Source organism: Sebastes fasciatus, chromosome 6 (assembly GCF_043250625.1).
Source record: "Sebastes fasciatus isolate fSebFas1 chromosome 6, fSebFas1.pri, whole genome shotgun sequence".
NCBI classification, from domain to species: domain Eukaryota; kingdom Metazoa; phylum Chordata; class Actinopteri; order Perciformes; family Sebastidae; genus Sebastes; species Sebastes fasciatus.
The window spans coordinates 1,697,718-1,720,847 of record NC_133800.1 but is presented as its reverse complement, the minus strand read 5'-3'; the positions used below and the strand labels follow the sequence as shown (position 1 = coordinate 1,720,847).

Here is a 23,130-nt window from a genome sequence, read left to right as displayed (position 1 = left end):
ATAATATTTGCAAGTTCTTCATAACTGTTAACAATAGATGCACTTTTTGCAATTATGAAGGGGAAGCTATTGAACATGTGTTTGTAGATTGTTTTCATGCTACTTCTTTTTGGTTTCATTTACAGAAGAATCTCTCAAAACTTTTCGAAAAAGATATCATACTAACAAAGACTGAGATATTACTCACTGTCAACAATCCCAGTTTTTCGGCATATGAGATTTACATAATTCATTTGATTATTATCCCAGCAAAATATTATATACAAAAATGATATGCCTTAAAAGAATACCCTCTTTTTTATTTTTAAAGATACTGATTTTAAAACATATTTGACTATGATTGAAAACTTAGCACTCAAAAATTCTAAATTGACTAAAGCTATTAAATTGTTTAGACATTTCAAATTTATTCCAATTGTTTAGCAGACCCCGGATGTTTTTTTTTTTTTTTTTTTATTTTGTTTTGTTTTTATTCATATTTTCTTTTCCTTACAGTTGTTTGTTGTATAATTTATCATTTATTTTGATATTATTTTTTTACTGTAAAATATTTTTGCAGAATTGTAATGAAAAATCTGAACATGCCATTATATTGTATTGAACTTTTGAAATAAAGTATTATAAAAAAAAAAAAACTCATATGAATGAACGGGGCCCCGCCTCCAACCCTGTATCCAGTTCTCTTAATACATCCATGCTGAGCATCATCCATGGCTGAGCATCATAGATGCTGAGCATATGCATGAACGCCTCTGTGCATGCTTGTAGTGCGCGCGCCATCTACGGAAGCCCGCGCCACCCATTCTCGCGCGAGCATAGGACCATAGAAGTATTAAGAGAACGGACAGGACCGATGAGTTCTCTTAATACATCCATGGACAGGACCGATGAGGACAATGTGACCTACTGGACATTGTCCAGAAGATGGCAGTAGTGCAACATTAAGGGTGCAAGCTACCGTTAAAACCCGAAGAAGAAGAAGAAGAAGCATCTTCCCCATGATGTTCATGAGGTTCCGTCGCTGGTGTTTCTGACGGACTGTTTACAAAGTTGCAACACAGGAAGTCGTGTGTTCGTGTGTTGTGTAGCAGGCTGCATATGCCCATGGTAGAATCCTTCATTCACACATCCATCTTTAAATTGATGATTAAAGAGAAAGGAGGATGTTCGCGGGTCTTCCTGAGCTCGGTATCTCGAACGGAGAGGACCTGAAGGAAACTCTCACCAACTGCACCGAGCCTCTGAAAGCTATTGACCAGTTCCAGGTAACTCTACCGACACCGACATCACGGTACAACGGTACAACGGGTTAGTTTACTGAACCAAACCGTGCTGGGTATTATACAACTCTGGTAGTATGTTAGAACGGTACATGTCCAACACCAGTCAAAGAGTCCTTACTGATGGAACGTTAGCTAGAAATGAGCTACCGTAACGTTACCGGTGTAACGGCACAGTACCGGCTCAGACACACCTGCGCTGATGCGCGAGATTGTCAGCGTGGATGTATCATGGGATGGATGATACACGTCGCATGCAGACGATGTCATTAATTAGACAGGTGGAGGAGAACATGTGGCTTTACAGCTATAAGCCTTATGCGGATCTGTTGCGTGATGTATTTGATTTGTATAGTATTAACTGTCAAAATACCCAACCTTGTACATAAACCTGTACACAAACCTGTACACAAACCTGTACACAAACCTTGTACATAAACCTTTTGCATAAACCTGAACATAAACCTTGTACATAAACCTTGTGCATAAACCTTGTGCATAAACCCTGTGCATAAACCTTTTGCATAAACCTGTACATAAACCTTGTGCATAAACCTTGTGCATAAACCTTGTGCATAAACCGTGTACATAAACCTGTACATAAACCTTGTACACAAACCTGTACATAAACCTGTACATAAACCTTTTACATAAACCTGTACATAAACCTTGTACATAAACCTTGTACATAAACCGTTTACATAAACCTGAACATAAACCTTGTGCATAAACCCTGTGCATAAACCTTTTGCATAAACCTTTTGCATAAACCTGAACATAAACCTTGTGCATAAACCTTGTACATAAACCTGTACATAAACCTGAACATAAACCTTGTGCATAAACCTTGTACATAAACCGTGTACATAAACCTGTACATAAACCTTGTACACAAACCTGTACATAAACCTGAACATAAACCTTGTGCATAAACCTTGTACATAAACCGTGTACATAAACCTGTACATAAACCTTGTACATAAACCGTGTACATAAACCTGTACATAAACCTTGTACACAAACCTGTACATAAACCTTTACATAAACCTGTACATAAACCGTTTACATAAACCTGTACATAAACCTTGTACATAAACCTGTGCATAAACCTTGTACATAAACCTGTACATAAACCTTGTACATAAACGGGAACATAAACCTGTACATAAACCTTGTACATAAACGGGAACATAAACCTGTACATAAACCTGTACACAAACCTTGTACATAAACCCTCTGCATAAACCTTTTGCATAAACCTGTACATAAACCTGAACATAAACCTGAACATAAACCTTGTGCATAAACCCTGTGCATAAACCTTTTGCATAAACCCTGTGCATAAACCTTTTGCATAAACCTTGTGCATAAACCCTGTGCATAAACCTTGTACATAAACCTTGTGCATAAACCCTGTGCATAAACCTTGTACATAAACCTGTACATAAACGGGAACATAAACCTGTACATAAACCTGTACACAAACCTGTACATAAACCTTGTACATAAACCCTCTGCATAAACCTTTTGCATAAACCTGTACATAAACCTGAACATAAACCTGAACATAAACCTTGTGCATAAACCTTGTGCATAAACCCTGTGCATAAACCTTTTGCATAAACCTTTTGCATAAACCTGAACATAAACCTTGTACATAAACCTGTACATAAACCTTGTACATAAACCTTGTACACAAACTTGTACATAAACCTTGTACATAAACCTGTACATAAGCCATGTACATAAACCTTGTACATAAACCTTGTACATAAACCTTGTACATAAACCTGTACATAAACCTTGTACATAAACCTATACATAAACCTGTACATAAACCTGTACATAAACCTTGTACATAAACGGGAACATAAACCTGTACACAAACCTGTACACAAACCTCGTACATAAACCTCGTACATAAACCTCGTACATAAACCTTGTACATAAACCTGTACATAAACCTTTTACATAAACCTGTACTTAAACCTTGTACATAAACCTGTACACAAACCTGTACATAAACCTGTACATAAACCTTGTACATAAGCCATGTACATAAACCTTGTACATAAACCTTGTACATAAACCTTTTACATAAACCTGTACATAAACCTGTACACAAACCTGTACATAAACCTCGTACATAAACCTTGTACATAAACCTGTACATAAACAGGAACATACTAAAGTGCTGCTTGAGTTATCCTTTTCCTAAATCAGATATCTTGGGATATGTTAAAGCAGCAGTGGGTAGAAATGAAGCAAATATGATTAAAAAAGTTATTTTTATAAAACGGTCACTATATCCTGACAGTAGTACATGAGACAGGTAATTTGAAAAAAATCCTGTTCTTCTGTGTCCTCCGGTGCTCCTAACGGCATCTGCAAGATTTCAAAGACCGGAGGAAAACAACCAGTCAGAGCTGATCTGAGGTCTGCCGTCCAGCTGCCGTCTACGAGAGCCGGCTGTCAATCACTCGCGAACTCCGACCAAATGGTCAAACTAGGCAGCGCTAATCAAATATGAATCAATATTCTGTTACTGTAATGCCTATTTAATTTCAGAATCATCTTGTAGTGTACTGTTTAGCTGTAAAATGAGAAAGTTTGTGACTCGGCAGCCATGTTGAGATCAAGTTGAGGAAATACTAAGCACCGCTTACCAGCTGGAGCACAGCCAATAGGAATGCTCTCTCTCTCTGAAATGAGCTGTGATTGGTCAATGTCTCTGGTCACGGGCTAGATTTTCCAAAGCCTGAAAACAGAGCCATGTGAGGAGATGACTAAAATAGCTATACAAGACCATGTAAAGAGATGCAACCCCTACACATAGAACAATAAGAAACTATTATAACCTTCTCTTTTATTTAGGTTTTGCCTTCTGTCATCAGGTTTGCCTTCTCTACCTCTATGCATGCTCGTAATATATGCTAATATGATACCCCCTGAAGACACACAACCACCCCCAATTCTTTATGCACACAATCCTTTTTTTCTCTGGACAAGCTTCTGATAGTAAATATGATGGCTTGACATTTTTGGTCAAAAGAGGGAATATTATTTATAATATGTAAATAGTTTCATAATTCTTTAAAGCTGCACTCGGGAACTTTGAGCAAATATGATAAAAAAGTTATTTTTTATAAAACTGTCACTATTTCCTGATTGTAGTGAATGAGACAGATCATTTGTGAAAAAAAAAATCATCTTCCTCTGCCTCCTCCCAGCGCTCCTAATGGCATTTGCAAGTTTTCACCACGCCTGAATGAAAACCGATCCGAGCTGAGCTGGAGCCAAGCAGTCTCTGGGCAGCTGTCAATCACTGCTTGCGAAAACCTCAAACTCCCATCAAACTGTGAAATTAAGCAGCACTGACCAAATATTTATCAAGATTTTGTTACTGTTACTATGTTACTATTTCTTGCTTAAATGTTTTCAGAAACATTTTTTAGTGTACTGTTTAGTTGTAATATGGGAATTTTTGACCCGTCTGCCACGTTGAACACAGCCAAGCCAAAACCAAGCACCACCAGGGGTAAAAGTAGGCTGGTACCGTCCTGTATTCCGTACCACTAGAGGTTCATTGCCTGTACGCAGTACCTGGAAGAGGGGTCAGCAGCGGCCGGCCAAAACCCACATACAACCCGTCACTCACGATCGCATTTCCAACAAGAATACACATCTGCCAACATCAGGTCAACATCCAGTTAGTTACCTTCACCAAGGAGGTTCTGTTTTCGGTTTGTTTTGTCTGTTTGTTTGTACACTCATTAAGGTCTTTTCAGACGGGGAGCGACACTCCGCCTGCATACTCGCTTGGATCCGCGGGGTCTGACTGCGCTCCTCATGTAGACAAGCGCTCTGCGAGGAAATGCCAGACGCTGTGCTTGGCAACAATGGAAACAGTATCTTTGCACTACTGTAGGCTATGTATCCCTGCCGGTACAACTGTGTGGAGTATCAAATATACCTAATCGCAGCTCGATTTCTTGACAAATGTGGCCATGCTATTTTACTTTCATTAACATTGCGAGATAGGACATTTGTGCTGCATTTTCGGTTTGGTTCGGTACATTTCTGTTACAGCGAGGAGGTCGTGTTCTGATTTCAACATGCTTTTCATTTATTTGGCAAAAATAAGTTAACAAATGTTTGCCTTAACAAAAGTATGGCTTCCATAAGGAACATAAACTCTTCTACAGTCAAATCTTAACTGAAAGAATAGGTCTTCTACAGTCATTAGTGCAAACAAAAAATGCAGCTTTGTTATTTTCATATAAATATGATGTAATTATAGACTAAGGCCATCAACCTACATTGAAGCATAAGCTCAACCAGAACTATAATAATACAAAAAAGAACAGTATAATATGTCTCAATTCCCTGATTATCAGCTCTTGTTGAAAGATTAGTTTTTCATAAAGTGCAGTATTTGGAGGAATACGGATGGATTTCTGTACCACTGTACAACAACTATAAAACACATTACAGGGATTGTGCTGCTGGAATTACTGTGTTGCTTATAAGTGTATAGTAACTCAAATAACGTTACGTTAATCATATGCTGAATTCCAGCGTCCTCCACGACTGCATAAGGCTGCATATCTTTCACTATAAACCTCTCCGATGCTGTAGTTGTGTTTTTTGCCCTGTCTGAATCTGCATCTAGAGGCTGTTTAAATGCTGCGGGGAGGAGTTTCTCTTTCCTAGCCGACTCTCTCTATCGACGGCCACACCGGGGTGATGTCTTCTCCATAAATTGTTCATCATATTGGAAGTGTTGCCGCTAGCATAAACCACACGTGTTTCACAGTGCTTACACAGTCGCCGTTTTATCCACCACTTCATCCGTGAAGGAGGCTGTGTCACGCTTCAACACATGCGCAGTAAAATCTGGTCTGCACTCGCCGAAATTGAGCCAATAGCAACGCAGGACCGCAGCTTCAGTTACACTGCGCATGTGTTAAACCCCGTACCTCAAGACCCATGTCCGCCCGTGTCCCAGCCTCCTTCCATAGGCCTTGATTTGTAGCGTGACAATAAACAGGAGCTAAACGCTACATGAAAAAAATACACAATCGGCCTCATAACTTATTTCAAATGAACCGAACAATTCATACACGCCTCGAACTGTGACTAGCGAACCGAACGGCTCAGATTTTTTACCTGAACCGTTCCATCCCTACCGATGACTCTTTAATGTGTTACATGACTGCAGATGGAAAATGGCATCCTGCTGCCGACCCTCCAGTCTGCTCTTCCCTTCCTCGACCTCCACGGAACGCCTCGGCTGGAGTTCCACCAGTCTGTCTTTGATGAGCTTCGAGAAAAGCTGATGGAGCGAGTCGCCACTATTGCAGAGGGCAAGGACGAGGACAGGTGTGTTATTGGTTGTTTTTGAGTGTGAGTAGTGTTTTGAAGGAACCAGCTTGGATGCTATTGTGCTTTGCTTTCTTTCAATCTACTTCCAGATATGGGAAGCTGGAAGAGCTGCTGGAGAAGAGCTTCCCCCTTGTCAAAATGCCGTCCATTCAACCAGTGGTAATGCAGGTGTTGAAGCATCTACCCAAGGCAAGTATCTTTAGGACTAGGACCTTCACAGTGACCAGATCTCAACACAACTAAACACCTATGGGAGATTACCACACAACATTTTAGACAGTGCCCTCCACCACCACCATCATTATAACACCTAATGGGGTCATATTTTTTGGAAGAATGCTGTTCATCCCTCCAGTAGAGTATCACACACTTGGAGAATCTATGACACACTGAAGCTGTTCTGGAGGCTGGTGGTGGAAGAACACCTAACTAACACACTTACTACGTTGGTTTGACCTTTTAAGTTGTAACCCATCTGTATCTTGTCATAAACTGCAGTGAATATATTTGGGCCCTCTGGGAACCATGAATGACTGTACCACATTTCATTTGGTATAAAGCAAATTGTTGAACCAAAATCTTCAAATTGGCTTAGCAAAAGGTCAAGAGCAGCCCCAGAAGGTTTCCCGTTGCGGGGCTGCACGAGCCAAAAATGACGTCACCTATTGTGCTTAAAGCTCAAAGGCTCTGCAAGTGGTCGCAATGCTTGATCATGCACCTCTGACTTTTTGTAACTAGGTGCTTATCCTATTCAGGGTCGCTGGGGAACCTGGAGCCGATCCCAGCTGACATTGGGTGAAGGCGGGGTACACCCTGAACAGGTCGCCAGACTATCACACACACAGACAACCATTTACTCTCACATTCACACCTACGGGAAATAGTATCCCGTAGTGTAGTTAGTGTAGTCCGTTAGTTTCCTGCCACAATAAAATAAAATAAAATAACTTAAATTACAAAGTAAAATAACGAATTGCAAAGACGGCCAATTCATTTGTAAACGCTTTAAAAGCAGGAGATCTTAGAAATCTACATCTGAGTAAATATTTTGCCAGCCAAAGCAAATTGTTTACAGGATATCAAACCTTTCAACCTTCGTTTCAGTATAATACATATAATACTTGACTCTTTTCTTTACAGGCATTGTGAAAAGCTGAAAGTATGTCCATGAGTATGAGATATGAGTTTACAGTTAATTGCTTCTTCAGGGAATATTTTATTTGTATGCCACCTGGTGTTTAGGAGAATACTGCAACGAACAATGCGTGCAGCATGAACGCCTTTGTGCATGCCCGTAGCTCGTGTGCCATCTGTGGAGGCCAGCGCCATGGTGTCTCAAGCAAGTATGAACAAAGCTAATATCTTTATCACACGCTCCCTCCTGCAGGTGCCAGAGAAGAAACTGAAGATGGTGATGGCTGACAAAGAATTGTACAAGGTGTGTGCTGTGGAGGTGAAAAGGCAGATCTGGCAGGACAACCAGGCCCTGTTTGGGGACGAAGTGTCACCGCTCCTAAAGCAGTACATTGTCGAGAAGGAAGCAGCTCTGTTCAGCAGCGACCTCTCCATCCTGCACAATTTCTTCAGCCCTTCTCCCAAAACACGACGACAAGGCGAGGTGAGTTACAGTCATCAGAACAGATTAGAGAGAGAGAGTTAGATTGGAGTTGGTTAGATTAGACACTAACCAAAGTCTTTGGGACATGAATCCCCGTGTGAGATGATGGCCTTGTTGTTAAGCTTTTCTGTTGTTGTAGGTGGTCCTAAAGCTGACGCAGATGATTGGAAAGAACGTGAAGCTGTACGACATGGTACTGCAGTTTTTACGAACACTCTTCCTACGAACACGAAATGTTCACTACTGCACACTGAGAGCAGAGCTGCTGATGTCTCTTCACGACTTGGACATCAGTGAGATCTGCTCCGTAGACCCCTGCCATAAGGTATGGACACCAACAATGATGGAGAATCATTTTAGTAATCGTTTACCATCGTACCGCTGAAGAGCCACAAACCCCATATTTTCACTGTTTTAGCTTTGTGTTACATTAATGTTTCTCCTTTGCGTTTCTGTTGTGTGCTGTGACAGTTCACCTGGTGTTTAGACGCCTGCATCCGTGAGAAATTTGTGGACGGAAAGCGAGCCAGAGAACTGCAAGGTTTCCTGGATGGAGTGAAGAAAGGACAAGAGCAAGTCCTCGGGTAACAGATGAGGGGATGGTTTAAGTTTATGAACAGAGCTGGTCATCTCTGATGAATTCATGAATTAATCTTTGGAGAGTTTTTGTGCATTGCAGCGACCTGTCCATGATCCTGTGTGACCCATTTGCCTGTAACACCCTGGTCCTAAGTATCATGAGGAATCTGCAAGAGCTGCTGAGTCAGGACGCTTTACCCAGGGTGAGCATACTGTGCACGAGGCGACATGATGCGGTCATGGTATTCTACTGCTTGACGGCTAGTGGCGGTGATACGGCAAAAATTTTGCAAGCAGCGTAGCCAGCGAAGAAGACTGCTTTGTTTTGATTTGTGCAGCTTTGCCGGTGTTTTATGAGGAAAGAAATGCACTCAACAAGATACACACAATGTGTTCTTGTGAGTAACACTGAATGTAAACATGAGTGTTACAATAAAACTCCACAGGGCACATTTACATATCAAATATAAATAGGGATGACATGATCAACCTGTGTCACTATAAAGGCAACACTGTAGTGAATAACAGAGACTAGTTCTGGTTGTGTAACCAGGCAAAACTAGTGTTTAATGTGGACCGATGTGGCTCAGAGAAAGAGCAGGTTGTCCAATGCTCCTGAAGGCTGTGCTGTCGGTGTGTGAATGAGTCTTTAGATTAGATCCTGATGGGCAGGTTGGCACCTTGCATTCCCTTTTAACCCCCAACACACTATCGTCTGTAATGGTTCAGCTATATCACACATTTTATCGTGTCGTAAAACTGTGTCCTTTGGGCTGATGGATCACTATAAAGGCTACACTTACTGAAGTTAGAAGAGGATTTGGGCTGTGCCTTTATGAATTCTTTAGTCTATAAAATTATTTCTCTCATTACAACTGATCAAAGGTGAACAAAATATTAAATTAATGATGATATAAAACAAATCTGAAGCTGGAACCAGCAAATGCTTAACCGATAATCAAATGTGTTGGCGAAATCTGTTTGTTACGCTTCCGCGCTGGCAACAGCCATGGCCGGAGGCATTACGTCTTCAGGTTGTCCGTCCGTCCGTCCAGACCAAACATGTGAACACGATATCTCAGGAACACCTCCAGGGAGTTTCTTCAACATTGGCATTCACCTGGACTCAAGGAGGAACTGATTAGATTTTGGTGGTCAAAGGTCAAGGTCACTGTGACCTCATAAAACAAATTTTTGGCCATAACACAAGAATTAATTAGCTCACTAGAATGGCCCTGGGAGAGCGCAGACCTTCGCCAAGCTGCCCGAGTACAATCGTTTTTCAAATGATAGCCAGTTTTTCCACCTCAATTAAATATGCCTTCTTTATAGAGTTCCCTCTCTCTCTCTCACACACACACACACACACACACACACACACACACACACACACACTCTCATTATACGTTGTTTTCTCTGTGTTTGTGAACAGGACAGTCCAGACCTGATGCTGCTGCTGAGGATGCTGTCACTGGGTCAAGGGGCATGGGACATGATTGACAGCCAGGTCTTTAAAGAACCTCGTTTGGTATGTACAGTATACACCTCAGCTGCACGTGTGCATCGGTTCATAAAATCACATCAAGTCACTGCGAAAAAAAATCTGTTTGAAAATTTGTTCATTTGTTTTTCACCATATTCTGTTCAGAGGGCAGATGAAGATCTTTGCATTCAACTGTGAGTTGTTGAATTTGTCTTGGTGTGTGCCTACTTTTAGGACTTGGAGGTGGTGACCCGCTTCCTGCCTGCCATGATGTCAGTGGTTGTTGATGATCACACCTTCACTGTAGAACAGAAGGTTCCCAGTGAGGAGAAGAGTTCGTCGTCATACCCCACCACCCTGCCAGACGCCTTCAACAGGTGAAGCACTGCAGGAGGAGAGAGGATGACAATCACCATCACAGTGGTCAATGACTGAGCCAGTCGCAATATATGATGGTAGAGCTGCAACGATTAATCAATGAATCAATTAGTTGTGACTATTAAATTCATTGCAACTATTTTGATAATTGATTAATCGATTTGAGTCAATTTTTTAAAGAAAAAAAAGTCAAAATTGGCTGTCAGCTTCTTAAATGTGAATATTTTCTGGTTTCTTTACCCCTCTAGCAAAGAAAACTAAACATCATTGTGGGCTTTGGATCGACATTTTTCACCATTTTCTGCCATTTTATGTCCAAACAACTAATCAAGAAAATAATGGACAGATTAATCAACAATGAGAATAATCATTAGTTGCAGCCCTACACAACGACATCGTTCAATAGCGCAACTATGATGTGCAATATGTGTAATCTGTGGTTGTGATGTGCTTCAGTACATGTTGCTTTGTTTATAGGTGGTTTTTCATTATGCCTCCACACCAGCGACCAGTGTGGTTGGAGGCATTGTGTTCTCAGGTTGTCTGTCCGTCCATCTGTCCGTCTGTCTGTCCCATTCTCGTGAACGCGATATCTCAGGAATGTTTGGAAGGAATTTCTTCAAATTTGACTCAAACATCCACCTGGACTCAAGGATGAACTGATTTGACAAAGGTCAACATCACTGTGCGCTCACAAAACATGATTTTGGCCATAACTCAAGAATTCATCTGCTAACTACAACAATTTCACCAAAATGTCTAACAGGATAAAATGATGAAGTGATGGACGGACATGGATGTAAACTACAACTTCACTGGTTGGCGGAGGCATACAACTGCAAGGCTGTAAATCTAGTAATTACCACTATAGAGGCAGCTATATGATAAGACAATATGTAATGTCTGCAGCATTTGAGTTCAACACTAATTTCCCTACAGGGACAATAAAGTATATGGTATGGTATGATATCGTATGGTATCGTATCACATCGCATTGTATCGTACCCTAAATATTACAGGTGAAAATTGAGAAATGGCAACAACAGACCTTCAACCTTCAGCTTTTACTCCAGTCACACCCAGTCACTAATCTTTCTGACTTGACCGGGGTCAAGTTATTTATAAATGAATCCTATCCAAGGAGTACATTAAGACTGTGTTCCGTGTGATTTGCTGTGTGTTACTAACTTCACAGCTTTAATGTGAACATGCTCATAGTCCGATTGGACCAGTGTTTAACAGCAGGTTTAATGAGACTACTCATCTGGATCGCAGCATGACTGTGAGACGGCCCAACGCTATTATGAATTATGAAAAATGCCTCAGTGAGTAATATTGTCTTGTTGCCCCCCCTCAGGTACCTGCAGGAGAACAGAGTGGCCTGTGAAATGGGCCTGTACTACATTCTCCACATCGCCAAACTGAGGAACAAGAATGCCTTACAGAGGTTACTGCCTGCCCTAGGTGAGTATCGCTCTTAACCTCAATTTTGTGTAAAATATGAGAAGTTGTAGAATATTTGAAACTATATTATCTAAAAGCACATTATTTTAAAGGCAACCTCAACCCAAAATGCAAAAACATCTCTTTTTTTCTTTTTTTACAAAATTGAATCTGACATTTAATTTTATTGACCAAAGTGTTCTGGTGTGGGAGTTTCTTGGTACACTGTTTTTTCTTCATTTTATTTTCATGTTTGTTTTGTTATTGACAAACAGGAAGTTAAAAGATTGACATTTCATTTGATGTGTAACTGGCACAGAAATGCACTGACACTGTATGGGTTAGCAGTTTGAGTCCAGTACATTACACTACTAGGGTCAGTAGTAATAAGACATCCATACAAGGTAAGAAGTACATGACTTGTGAAGATAACAGCGTGATCTCTGCCTTCCCCCACAGTGGAGACCTACAACGACATGGCCTTTGGTGACATATTCCTGCACCTGCTGACTGGACACCTCACCCTGCTCTCTGATGAGTTTGGATCAGAAGACTTTTGTTCAGTTGTCTTTGATGGCTTCCTTCTTACTTCTTTTTCCAGGTGGGCTGATTCTAGCAGAGCATTTAACCCTTTGAGACCCGACTGACTTTACTGTCTTTACAGATATCATATGAAACTAGAAAACCTAAGGAATCAATCGGTACCAATCATTTCATGGTAGCTTGTTGGGAAAGAGGTTAAATAATGCTCCAAAGTTCGGCTGAGTTTTTGTGAGGAAAAACTGGCATGGTCATTTTCAAAGGGGTCCCTTGACCTCTGACCTCCAGATATGTGAATGAAAATGGATTCTATGGGTACCCACGAGTCTCCCCTTTACAGACATGCCCACTTTATGATAATCACATGCAGTTTCTTGCATGCAGTAGAAATGTTATTATATTGTGCATTTGAATATTTCTGCAATATTGAATATTTTCTCCATAAACAGTTTTGAATTACATAAATTGGGTCTCACTGTAAAGCTGAGACTCTTGTGGATCCAATGAGCCCAACTGTATTCATGTGTGATGATGTTAGTCCCCATAGGAGACATTTCATTGACCTCACTGTATAAAATGACCTGTGGTGACCTCTAGGATAATCACAGCCTCATGAAACTTTACAGCCACAAACTAGAGACCTAGAACATTCAGAGGATGGATGGATGGATGGATCAAACTAGAGACCTGGAGCATTCAGAGGATGGATGGATCAAACTAGAGACCTAGAGCATTCAGAGGATGGATGGATCAAACTAGAGACCTAGAGCATTCAGAGGATGGATGGATCAAACTAGAGACCTAGAACATTCAGAGGATGGATGGATCAAACTAGAGACCTAGAGCATTCAGAGGATGGATGGCTTTCCTAGCTACTTTGACAATAAGGGGGTTTCTGAGCAGTTTACACAACACAAGTACTCGCCATCCAATCCCCGAAAATGCAATTCTTGCAGAAATCTTCAAATGTCAAAAGTCTTTGATACCAAATCACAGCATGTATTTTTCTATGGTGTTCCTCGAGGTCTTGGTGACTTAATGTGGTATTTTGGAGGGATTATTGATCATTTTTGTCAATTATCCAGTGGTAAAAAATGGTTAAATTTAGCACAAAACCTGTGTAACAAATGGTATCAACCCAAAAATAGAGCGTAGGGATGACCATCATATACTTCAATCACAATGTTCTAAACCCTTATACACTTTCACAATTATTTTTAAATAATGTATCTGTTTTATCACAGACTTATGACTAGAGCAACTTGACACAGTGCTGAGCAGCATCTCAAATTAATCTTCAGGTTCCAGCTTTCAGATGATGTACACCACTTCTATGTGACATCTACTGCTGACCTGCTATCTCCCCCTAAAGACCCCTCTACCCCACTAAATGCCCCCTGGACCCCCCTAAAAAAAACAAAAATGGGTCTATTGTGGGTCTCAGACGGTTAATATGCATGCCCATAGTTAGCCTAGTCTACTTTATAAAGCTGCACATAATTAAAGTGTGTTATCATTCTAAAACCCAGTGGACTGTGGACTAACAGACATGAGTGTCCAAACAGATACACACATCGCATTAAGCAGGCTGGGCGGGTTTGTAGACATGATGGTGCTAAATGGCATCACCGTTCCCAGGGACCCTTCAACATTACTCTTGTTGCATTTGACTCCAACCTCTCCGCCTTGTCTCACATTTTGTTTCTGTCTGAATGTTTTGTAGTAAAGAGAACGTCCACAGACACGCCCTCCGGATGTTGCTGCATCTCCACCACAAAGTGCTGCCATCGTGCATGGAAACCTTGATGAAAACTCTTGAACCTCCAAAACAGGTTGGCTTCATTTCTACATTCAGCTTGTGCTTTGAAATGGACTGGAGTTGTAGTGATGGGTAGAATCGGGAAGAGGTCTCTGCATCCTGTAGTTCCACGATGACAGTGCATACCTCTGATAAAACACGTAGCTCAAATCAAGCAATCTAACTGATATAATCACCACGTACCACGGCTATGACGTCTGATTCCTGTGAGCTTTCAGTATTACTCCGTGTCTGAGAAAAAAACGTTCTGACTAACGTGTTGTCATGGTTGTTTAGCAACAGGGTCACGGGGGTTGGCAGATGTGATGCAGAAAAGTAACAAAGTTAGCTGCTACAAGGAAACATTTAAGGTTAACTTCTATGGAGGAGTGGATTGAGCAGTGTCTATCTCCAACAAAAAAGTCCACCTGCTAAACGACATCTAGAGCTCCGTAAAGAGGCACCACAATTCAGGAACTTTCTTAATATGGGTCTTGACACGAGCAACGTCCTCGCCACGCCAAGCAACACACCTCCACCTACCAAAGGAAGGCAAGCCTAGTACAAGCAGTTATCAGAGTCCTCCTACTGACGCTGGACAGTTTCTCAGTGGTTGAACAATAAATGACAACATACATATAATCTAAACAAATAGTCAAATAATGAAATCAATATAACGCCAGCCTGTGATGAAAACAGAAATATGCTAAATGTTAGTGTACATTCCATAGCAACTGCTGTTCCATAGCAACTGCCTTGGTATGTGCAGACGGCCAGCCCAGGAGGGCCTATTTTATTGTTAACATTAAAAGTTATTAAAGGTCCCATATAATAAAAAGTGAGATTTTCATGTCTTTTATATTATAAAGCAGGTTTAAGTGCAATATAAATACTGTTAAACTATCAAAACGTTCAATATACGGAGAAATACACACAGCCCAAATTCAGTAGTTGTGTGTTTGAAACAAGCCGTCGGGATTTCTGTCCATTTGTGATGTCACAAATATAAAATATATATAGATCATTACACGGTTTTAAACATAAACATTCTAAATGTGTCCCAGTTTATTTCCTGTTGCAGTGTATGTAAATAACATCAGCTGACAGGAAGTAAACATGGACCCAAACTGTTGCCCAGCAACGCAATTCAGTTGCAATTCCGTTGAAATGCACTAAAATGGAGCGTTTCTGACTGAGGGTGAACACAGGTATATTCAGACAGACAGTACAAGGAAAATTAAAGTTTATTTTGAACATTACAGCATGTAAACATGTTCTAGTAGAAACACAGAATACAAGTATGAACCTGAAAATGAGCACGATATGGGACCTTTAATAAAAAAACGTTTAAATTGGAATTTGTCTATAACTTTCATATTGCCATAATTGATGACCGTTTTATAAAGCAATAGCTCACTTCAGGCCGTGGTATGTTGCGATTATATCACAGCATACCACTGCCTGTCGTGAGCTTGATTAAATGGTTGATTAAATATTTCAACCAAATAGAAGTCTTGAGCCTCATCCAGACCAAATGTATTAGTGTAGGGCAGGTGGGGTGACTTCATTCTTACCTTCGCTGATCAGTGATTGCGTCATGTATATGTGTGAGATCTGTCACCCCTGACCTCATTAAAAATTGCAGTCACAATTACCTGCTGTTTTTGGCGAACTCGCTGTTCCTCCCATGATTTAAATCTAGTTGTGAGAGACACTTTGCATTTTAAAAGTGTATCTCTGAGTTTCATACAGTAGAGCTGTATTTCCTGTTACTTACTTTTAGCAAAGAGGATAGAAGCAAAGAGGCGAAACTCTGGTGCTTTTTTGACAATAGCCGATGACTCCATAGTCATGGGTGTATAATGAGACGTCTGTCAATCAGAGGATAATTTTTTTCGAGGTAAATTAGCTTCCCAGCACGAACACTTAAATATCCCTCATTAGTATATCAAATCATTATGTCCTCAAAGTTGTAAAATTCACTAATAGCCAAATCCAGAGTTATTTTCCTCGGCATAATGAACGGTCATCAGACCCACGGGACTTTACGCCCTGCCCGCTCATATGACATATCTGGTTCTGCCAGCTTCCTGCTAGCTGTATGCGGCTGTAATAATGGAGATATCGGCTGTAATTCATCACTTTTATTATCTTCTAATACACCCATGGGCTGTATGCTGTAAGCCTGTACCGTGGTGGATGTATTAACGTCTCTGTCCCCAAACAACCGGCTATCGGCCAGTAGCTAGTAGTGCTAGTAGCACGAAATAAACAGAATTTAGTGTAGTTGTAGGCTATTAAAACACAGGGCAAACGCACCTACATCCATGGTCATCCAGTAGACATTGGACATCTATTTTGGATCCTTGACATGAAAAAGTTTGAGATTGCTCTCAAAATCTGTGTGCTGGATTTTTCCAACTTCCATTTATGTCCATCGCTCCCTTTCTGCTCCTCTGGGAAGCGGCTGGACAAAAAAGTTGAATAAATAAAAAAAATAATAGTATGCATATTTATAATATTTTTATCGTCCAACACATGCCATTTTGAAATCATTTTGTTTACATTTGCACAGCACTTTGTAGGCGGACGTTTTACTGGCGTCTGGGAGTCACTTTCAGTCCAAAATGGCGGAGGCGTAGCTCTGCCGCTGGGCACTGATGTTGCGATGGAACAAACGATTGACTTTCACTTCTTAGCGATATACGTTCTTTGCTTTCATGAGCTGTGTGTAAAATGTGGCAGTTGAAGATGAAGAGAAAGATTTGACTAACCTGTTAGATCACTCGTTAAACTCCTTCAATGAAGGAAAAATTAAGTTGAAGTAGTTTGAAATTGCCTGTGTTGATAATTAAATTACAGCTAAATAATTAATGGTAAATGATACTAATATTTCAATTCATACTAAGACCGCCAGCAATGGAGATCATCTGTCTATAACAGAACCAGCTCCTGTAATTTCCCAGTGGCTTCAATAACGTTTGGAACAACAACTTTTATTAGAAGGGTGGAGAAATCTCTTCATTGACTAGCAGGTGAAGTAAGAGTGCATACAACTGAACCTGTCCATTAACATCAGAGGTCACAGCCACAACCATAAATATTGAATTGAACTAATCTCAGATATTTCTTCTCTTGTTAATGTTGTTGCTATTCAGTCCAATAATTCAAGTGCCCTTAACATGTCACGTCACACGATGCTACATTACATTTCCATTGAGCTGGTGAATGGGATTGAAAACATTATGATCTTTATAAAGATACTTTACAATATTGATACATATCATGAAATGGCAAATATTTTCAAAATCACATATAAAATAATCAAAGTGATGTTGAAACTAGTAAACTATGTTCCCTTACATGACCAAGTCCTTCATATGTGTGCAATAAAAAAGACAATGACAAACAATGACCCAGTCCTATATGCGTCCATGTTCATTTACTCCATCGAAGAGAAAAGGAGTGTTAAGAACTACAGTATGCGGCTACTCTTCTTTAGACAGGATATCTGCTGTTTGTGCCCCTCTTGCTGTCATTTGTCCACCTAAGCTGTCTATCTGGAAAGAACATTCAGCCAGAATCTTCAGAATCAAATTACAACATGCCTACAGGACATATATGGACGTATGTGCCCGGAAGCGTCTCAGACATCAGTTTAAGTTCAGACAATTTCAGACATCCACACACAGGATCTCAGACTGACACAGATATATTATCTATCCAGTTAATCATTTCAATAAAAGTATCATATTGCAGCTTTAAAACAGAGCAAATGTATGCATGAGAGAAAGCACTCAGTGTTTTGATGGACTGTTTTATGTAATGTATGTACTGACACTGTGTGTGATGCTGTGCCTGGTGACCACAGAGCAGCGAGCCAGTGAAGGAGCTCTACACACAGCTGACGGAGAAGCTGGACGCCCAGAAGAAGAGCCCTGCGCCACCAGATGAAACTCCATCCCTGGACCTGGGGCTGCACCCAGTGGCTGTCCCCACCACCGCCTCCACCCCAACCAAGCCACTCTGAGGCACAACAGAACCAGCAGCGAGAACAACAGAATCGTCTATCAGTGACTGACTGTAAATACAGCCACCAGTTAGCTCGTGATTTTTCAAAAAGAGACTGGACATTTTACATTATGGTTTGTTCTTTTTTTTAACGGAGGCTTATTTTCTTTAGATTTTTGTGTCTGAGAGGCTCTTCCAGCTCTGACGGTGTAGTCCAGCAGACATCCCTTTTTCTAAACTTTGTGCTCTTGCATTATTGTCAGAATATACAGTATCTTCATGTGTCATTGGGCTATCAGTGTGTGATTTGTGTCAGTAGTGCAACAACATATGCAAGTGGTTTCACACTTTGTGAAATATGCAAAGTGTTTGAGGGCTCTGTCGCAGTCTTTGTTTTAGGTCTGACAGTCTGCAGACTTTGTTTAAGGGAACAACCCACAATGCATAGCGGTGTGGCGTTACGACGACGACCGTGGAATGGCGATCATAAAAAAGACAGAAACAAAACCTGTAATGAGTCAACAAAAGATGATTTATTTTGATTTACAATTGCACATGTTAAACAGAACTAGTTGATACTGTGGCAGGATGTAGACCTCAGATATGACAATATAATAATAATAATAATAATAATAATAATAATATCAATAGTTTTACACTTCATTAAATTACATACAGCCTCACACTTTACTGAACATAGAAATGTCTCTGTTTAGGTCCAATGATCTCACAAAGTGCTTTCCCATTCATCAAATAGCATTAGAGCCCTCACATCCTCATGCACTCACACACTTACTGTCCCAATGTCCCGTTGATTTAGGGTAAGTGCACTGAGAGGTCAGTGCTTTGGGCTTAGGGGGGACATTGGAACTGTGCCAGAATGAAAAAATGGACTGCTGCAAATTTTCAACACCAAATCCAGTCCAGAGAAACAGATGAGAGAGAGAGCCTCATCTCTGGTAAGATCTTTTTAAACTGCTCACTATATGAGCAACATATGAGTATAGGGTTTTAGAATTACATTTTACTTGTCATAATCATTAAACCATTCCGGCCTCTTTTTTTAGAGTGGTAAGGGGATGGGGGGGCCGGGGGATGTTAAGGGGTAGAAAACAATCAACAGTAGATGTCACAGAAGTGGTGTACATCATCTGAAAGCTGGGACCTGACGATTAATCTGAAATGCGGCTCAGCACCGTGTGTCAAGTCGTTCTAGTCATTAATAAGAAAGAAAAATTAATTAATTATAATTAATTGTGAAAGTGTAAGAGCATAGAATATGATGATAGAAGTTTGTGATGGCCTTTCCCATGTTCACTTATGTCTCATAAATTGTTGCAGCAATTTTTGGGTTGCCATTTGTTTCAAAGATTTGGTGTTAAATGTAACTATTTTTTACCACTCGAGAATTGGCACAAAAGATATTATTTATATTGGCAAAAGAATGACGATCCCTGATAAAGCCTGTTTGATCCATGGAAATGATGTCCGTCATAACAGTGTCTAACCTAGAGGCAAGAAGATTGACTAATATCTTTACATCTCCATCCGGAAGCGCTGTTAGTCGATATGGGCCACATGCCTGCTGGGTTTAATAGAAGTGTAGTAGTAACTTGTCTGAGAGTTGCTGCTAGGCCTCCTGATCCAGTGAATTTCAAGCATTCAAACATTTCAAGCAGAAGAGCTAATTTGAATGAAAACTCTTAGTAGAATTCAGTTGGGTAGCCGTCTGGTTCGAGGGCCGTGCCACTTTGCATTGCTTTGATTGATTTGACGACCTCCTCCAGTGTGAGGGGCTCATCCAAATGTCTCCTCCTATTAGTGCATGGATGGACCAGGTGGTTCACAAATTGGAGCATATCTGAATCGTCCTCTGGAAATTCAGATGTATATACATTTGAATACAAATGTTTGAAAGTGTTATTTATTTCAACAGGGTCGAGTTGATCAGGAGTCATCTGGATTTGTGGTGTAAGTTCAGCAGCAGATCTCTGTTTCAGCTGATGGGCCAACAGTTGACCTGCCTGTTCACCAGGCTCACATACAAAATTTTGGGATCGAAGTAAATGCTGTTCAGTTAGATTGCGTTTGCAAATCCAGTCTTTCTTTATACAAGTGAGGGGAAGGTGAAATAGAGTATTTATGGTCCAATAGTCTTTTCCCTCACATTTCTTAGTGTTGATGTATTCTTTAAACTCACACAAAAGTCCATATGTCGGGGCTAACGTTTCTTACTTTACATTCATGTATGTACAATTTACCATATATAATCAATAAGTTTACCACAAATTCAATGTTAGATGTGTCATCTCCAAAATGTGTAATGGCACTTTTACAATCAATTTTGATGTTCTGATTAGTTTTGCACAGTGTAATACAGAATTTAAGCATGCTCTTTACCAATCAGCACAATCAGTACCGATTAGAATGTTGTCCCAAAAGCTTTACCTCTAGGACTGGGGTCTACAACCTGCGGCTCCGGAGCCACATGCGGCTCTTTAGCCCCTCTCCAGTGGATTTTTAAAAATGGAAATGAATAACTATTTTGTGTTGACATTTTAATTTTTATTCATCATTGTTGTAGGTCTATGGTACGATGGAGTATTAGGGCCACATTGAGGAAAAATAAATAAATCTGAGATTTCGAGAATAAAAAAGTCATTATGAAGATAAAGTCAAATGTTTACGAGAAAAAACAAATAATATGATAGTCATAAATTTACGAGAAAAAAAGTCAATATGAGAATAAAGTCTTAAGTTTAAGAGAAAAAAGTCGTATTATGAAAATAAAGTCAATATTCTAAAGTAGTAATTTTATGTATTTTCTTTTTTTCTTATAAAGTTATGACTTTATTCTCTTAATATGACTTTTTTTCTCGTAATATGCTGACTTTATTCTGTGAATCTCCGATGTTTTTTCCCCTCAATGTGACCCTAATACTCCGTAGTACATCTGCTCTTTGGCCCTCACTGCATTAGGCTTATATACTATATACTTAGACTATAAACTGTGTTACCTTCATCACAATGATCAGATGTTTTGTGGCTCCAGATATATATATATAATTTTTTTTTGCCTAAAATGCCTCTTTAGATGGTAAAGGCTGCTGACCCCTGCTCTAGGAATATATTTTATAGAATGTATTACGTATATGTTTATTGTTGCATTTATAGCATTCCTAATGTCAATACCATTTATCATCAGAAGGGCTTCTATCCTCAGTGCTTCTTGAAATTGCAGATCTCTTTTCATTAGATGGGATGGAGCATTAGGAACAGCTTTAATAGTGAAACTCTCTACCTGCATACACCTGATCATCTGCTCTGTACCTGCATACACCTGATCATCTGCTCTCTACCTGCATACACCTGATCATCTGATCATCTGCTCTCTACCTGCATACACCTGATCATCTGCTCTCTACCTGCATACACCTGATCATCTGCTCTCTACCTGCATACACCTGATCATCTGATCATCTGCTCTCTACCTGCATACACCTGATCATCTGCTCTCTACCTGCATACACTTGATCATCTGCTCTGTACCTGCATACACCTGATCATCTGCTCTCTACCTGCATACACCTGATCATCTGCTCTCTACCTGCATACACCTGATCATCTGCTCTCTACCTGCATACACCTGATCATCTGCTCTCTACCTACATACACCTGATCATCTGCTCTGTACCCGCATACACCTGATCATCTGCTCTCTACCTGCATACACTTGATCAGCTGCTCTCTACCTGCATACACCTGATCATCTGCTCTGTACCTGCATACACCTGATCATCTGCTCTCTACCTGCATACACCTGATCATCTGCTCTCTACCTGCATACACCTGATCATCTGCTCTCTACCTGCATACACCTGATCATCTGCTCTCTACCTGCATACACTTGATCATCTGCTCTCTACCTGCATACACCTGATCATCTGCTCTCTTCCTGCATACACTTGATCATCTGCTCTCTACCTGCATGCACCTGATCATCTGCTCTCTACCTGCATACACCTGATCATCTGCTCTCTACCTGCATACACCTGATCATCTGCTCTCTACCTGCATACACTTGATCATCTGCTCTCTACCTGCATACACCTGATCATCTGTTCTCTACCTGCATACACCTGATCATCTGCATACACCTGATCATCTGCTCTCTACCTGCATACACCTGATCATCTGCTCTCTACCTGCATACACCTGATCATCTGCTCTCTACCTGCATACACCTGATCATCTGCTCTCTACCTGCATACACTTGATCATCTGCTCTCTACCTGCATACACCTGATCATCTGCTCTCTACCTGCATACACCTGATCATCTGCATACACCTGATCATCTGCTCTCTACCTGCATACACCTGATCATCTGCTCTCTACCTGCATACACTTGATCATCTGCTCTCTACCTGCATACACCTGATCATCTGTTCTCTACCTGCATACACCTGATCATCTGCATACACTTGATCATCTGCTCTCTACCTGCATACACCTGATCATCTGCTCTCTACCTGCATACACCCGATCATCTGCTCTGTACCTGCATACACCTGATCATCTGCTCTCTACCTGCATACACCTGATCATCTGCTCTC

At 40.5% G+C, this 23,130-nt stretch overlaps 1 protein-coding gene across 1 annotated transcript; it reads left to right on the top strand.

The window, feature by feature from the left end:
* Positions 1–969: 969 nt before the first annotated feature.
* On the top strand, positions 970–19,859 carry nelfb (negative elongation factor complex member B). The gene is made up of 13 exons (XM_074637096.1): positions 970–1,265; positions 6,502–6,662; positions 6,755–6,854; positions 8,053–8,283; positions 8,423–8,608; positions 8,755–8,867; positions 8,963–9,065; positions 10,295–10,390; positions 10,580–10,722; positions 12,081–12,187; positions 12,626–12,767; positions 14,430–14,538; positions 18,376–19,859. The coding sequence occupies exons 1-13, from the start codon at positions 1,164–1,166 to the stop codon at positions 18,532–18,534; spliced, it is 1,752 nt and encodes a 583-aa protein (XP_074493197.1). The 5' UTR covers positions 970–1,163; the 3' UTR covers positions 18,535–19,859.
* The last annotated feature ends 3,271 nt before the right edge of the window (positions 19,860–23,130 follow it).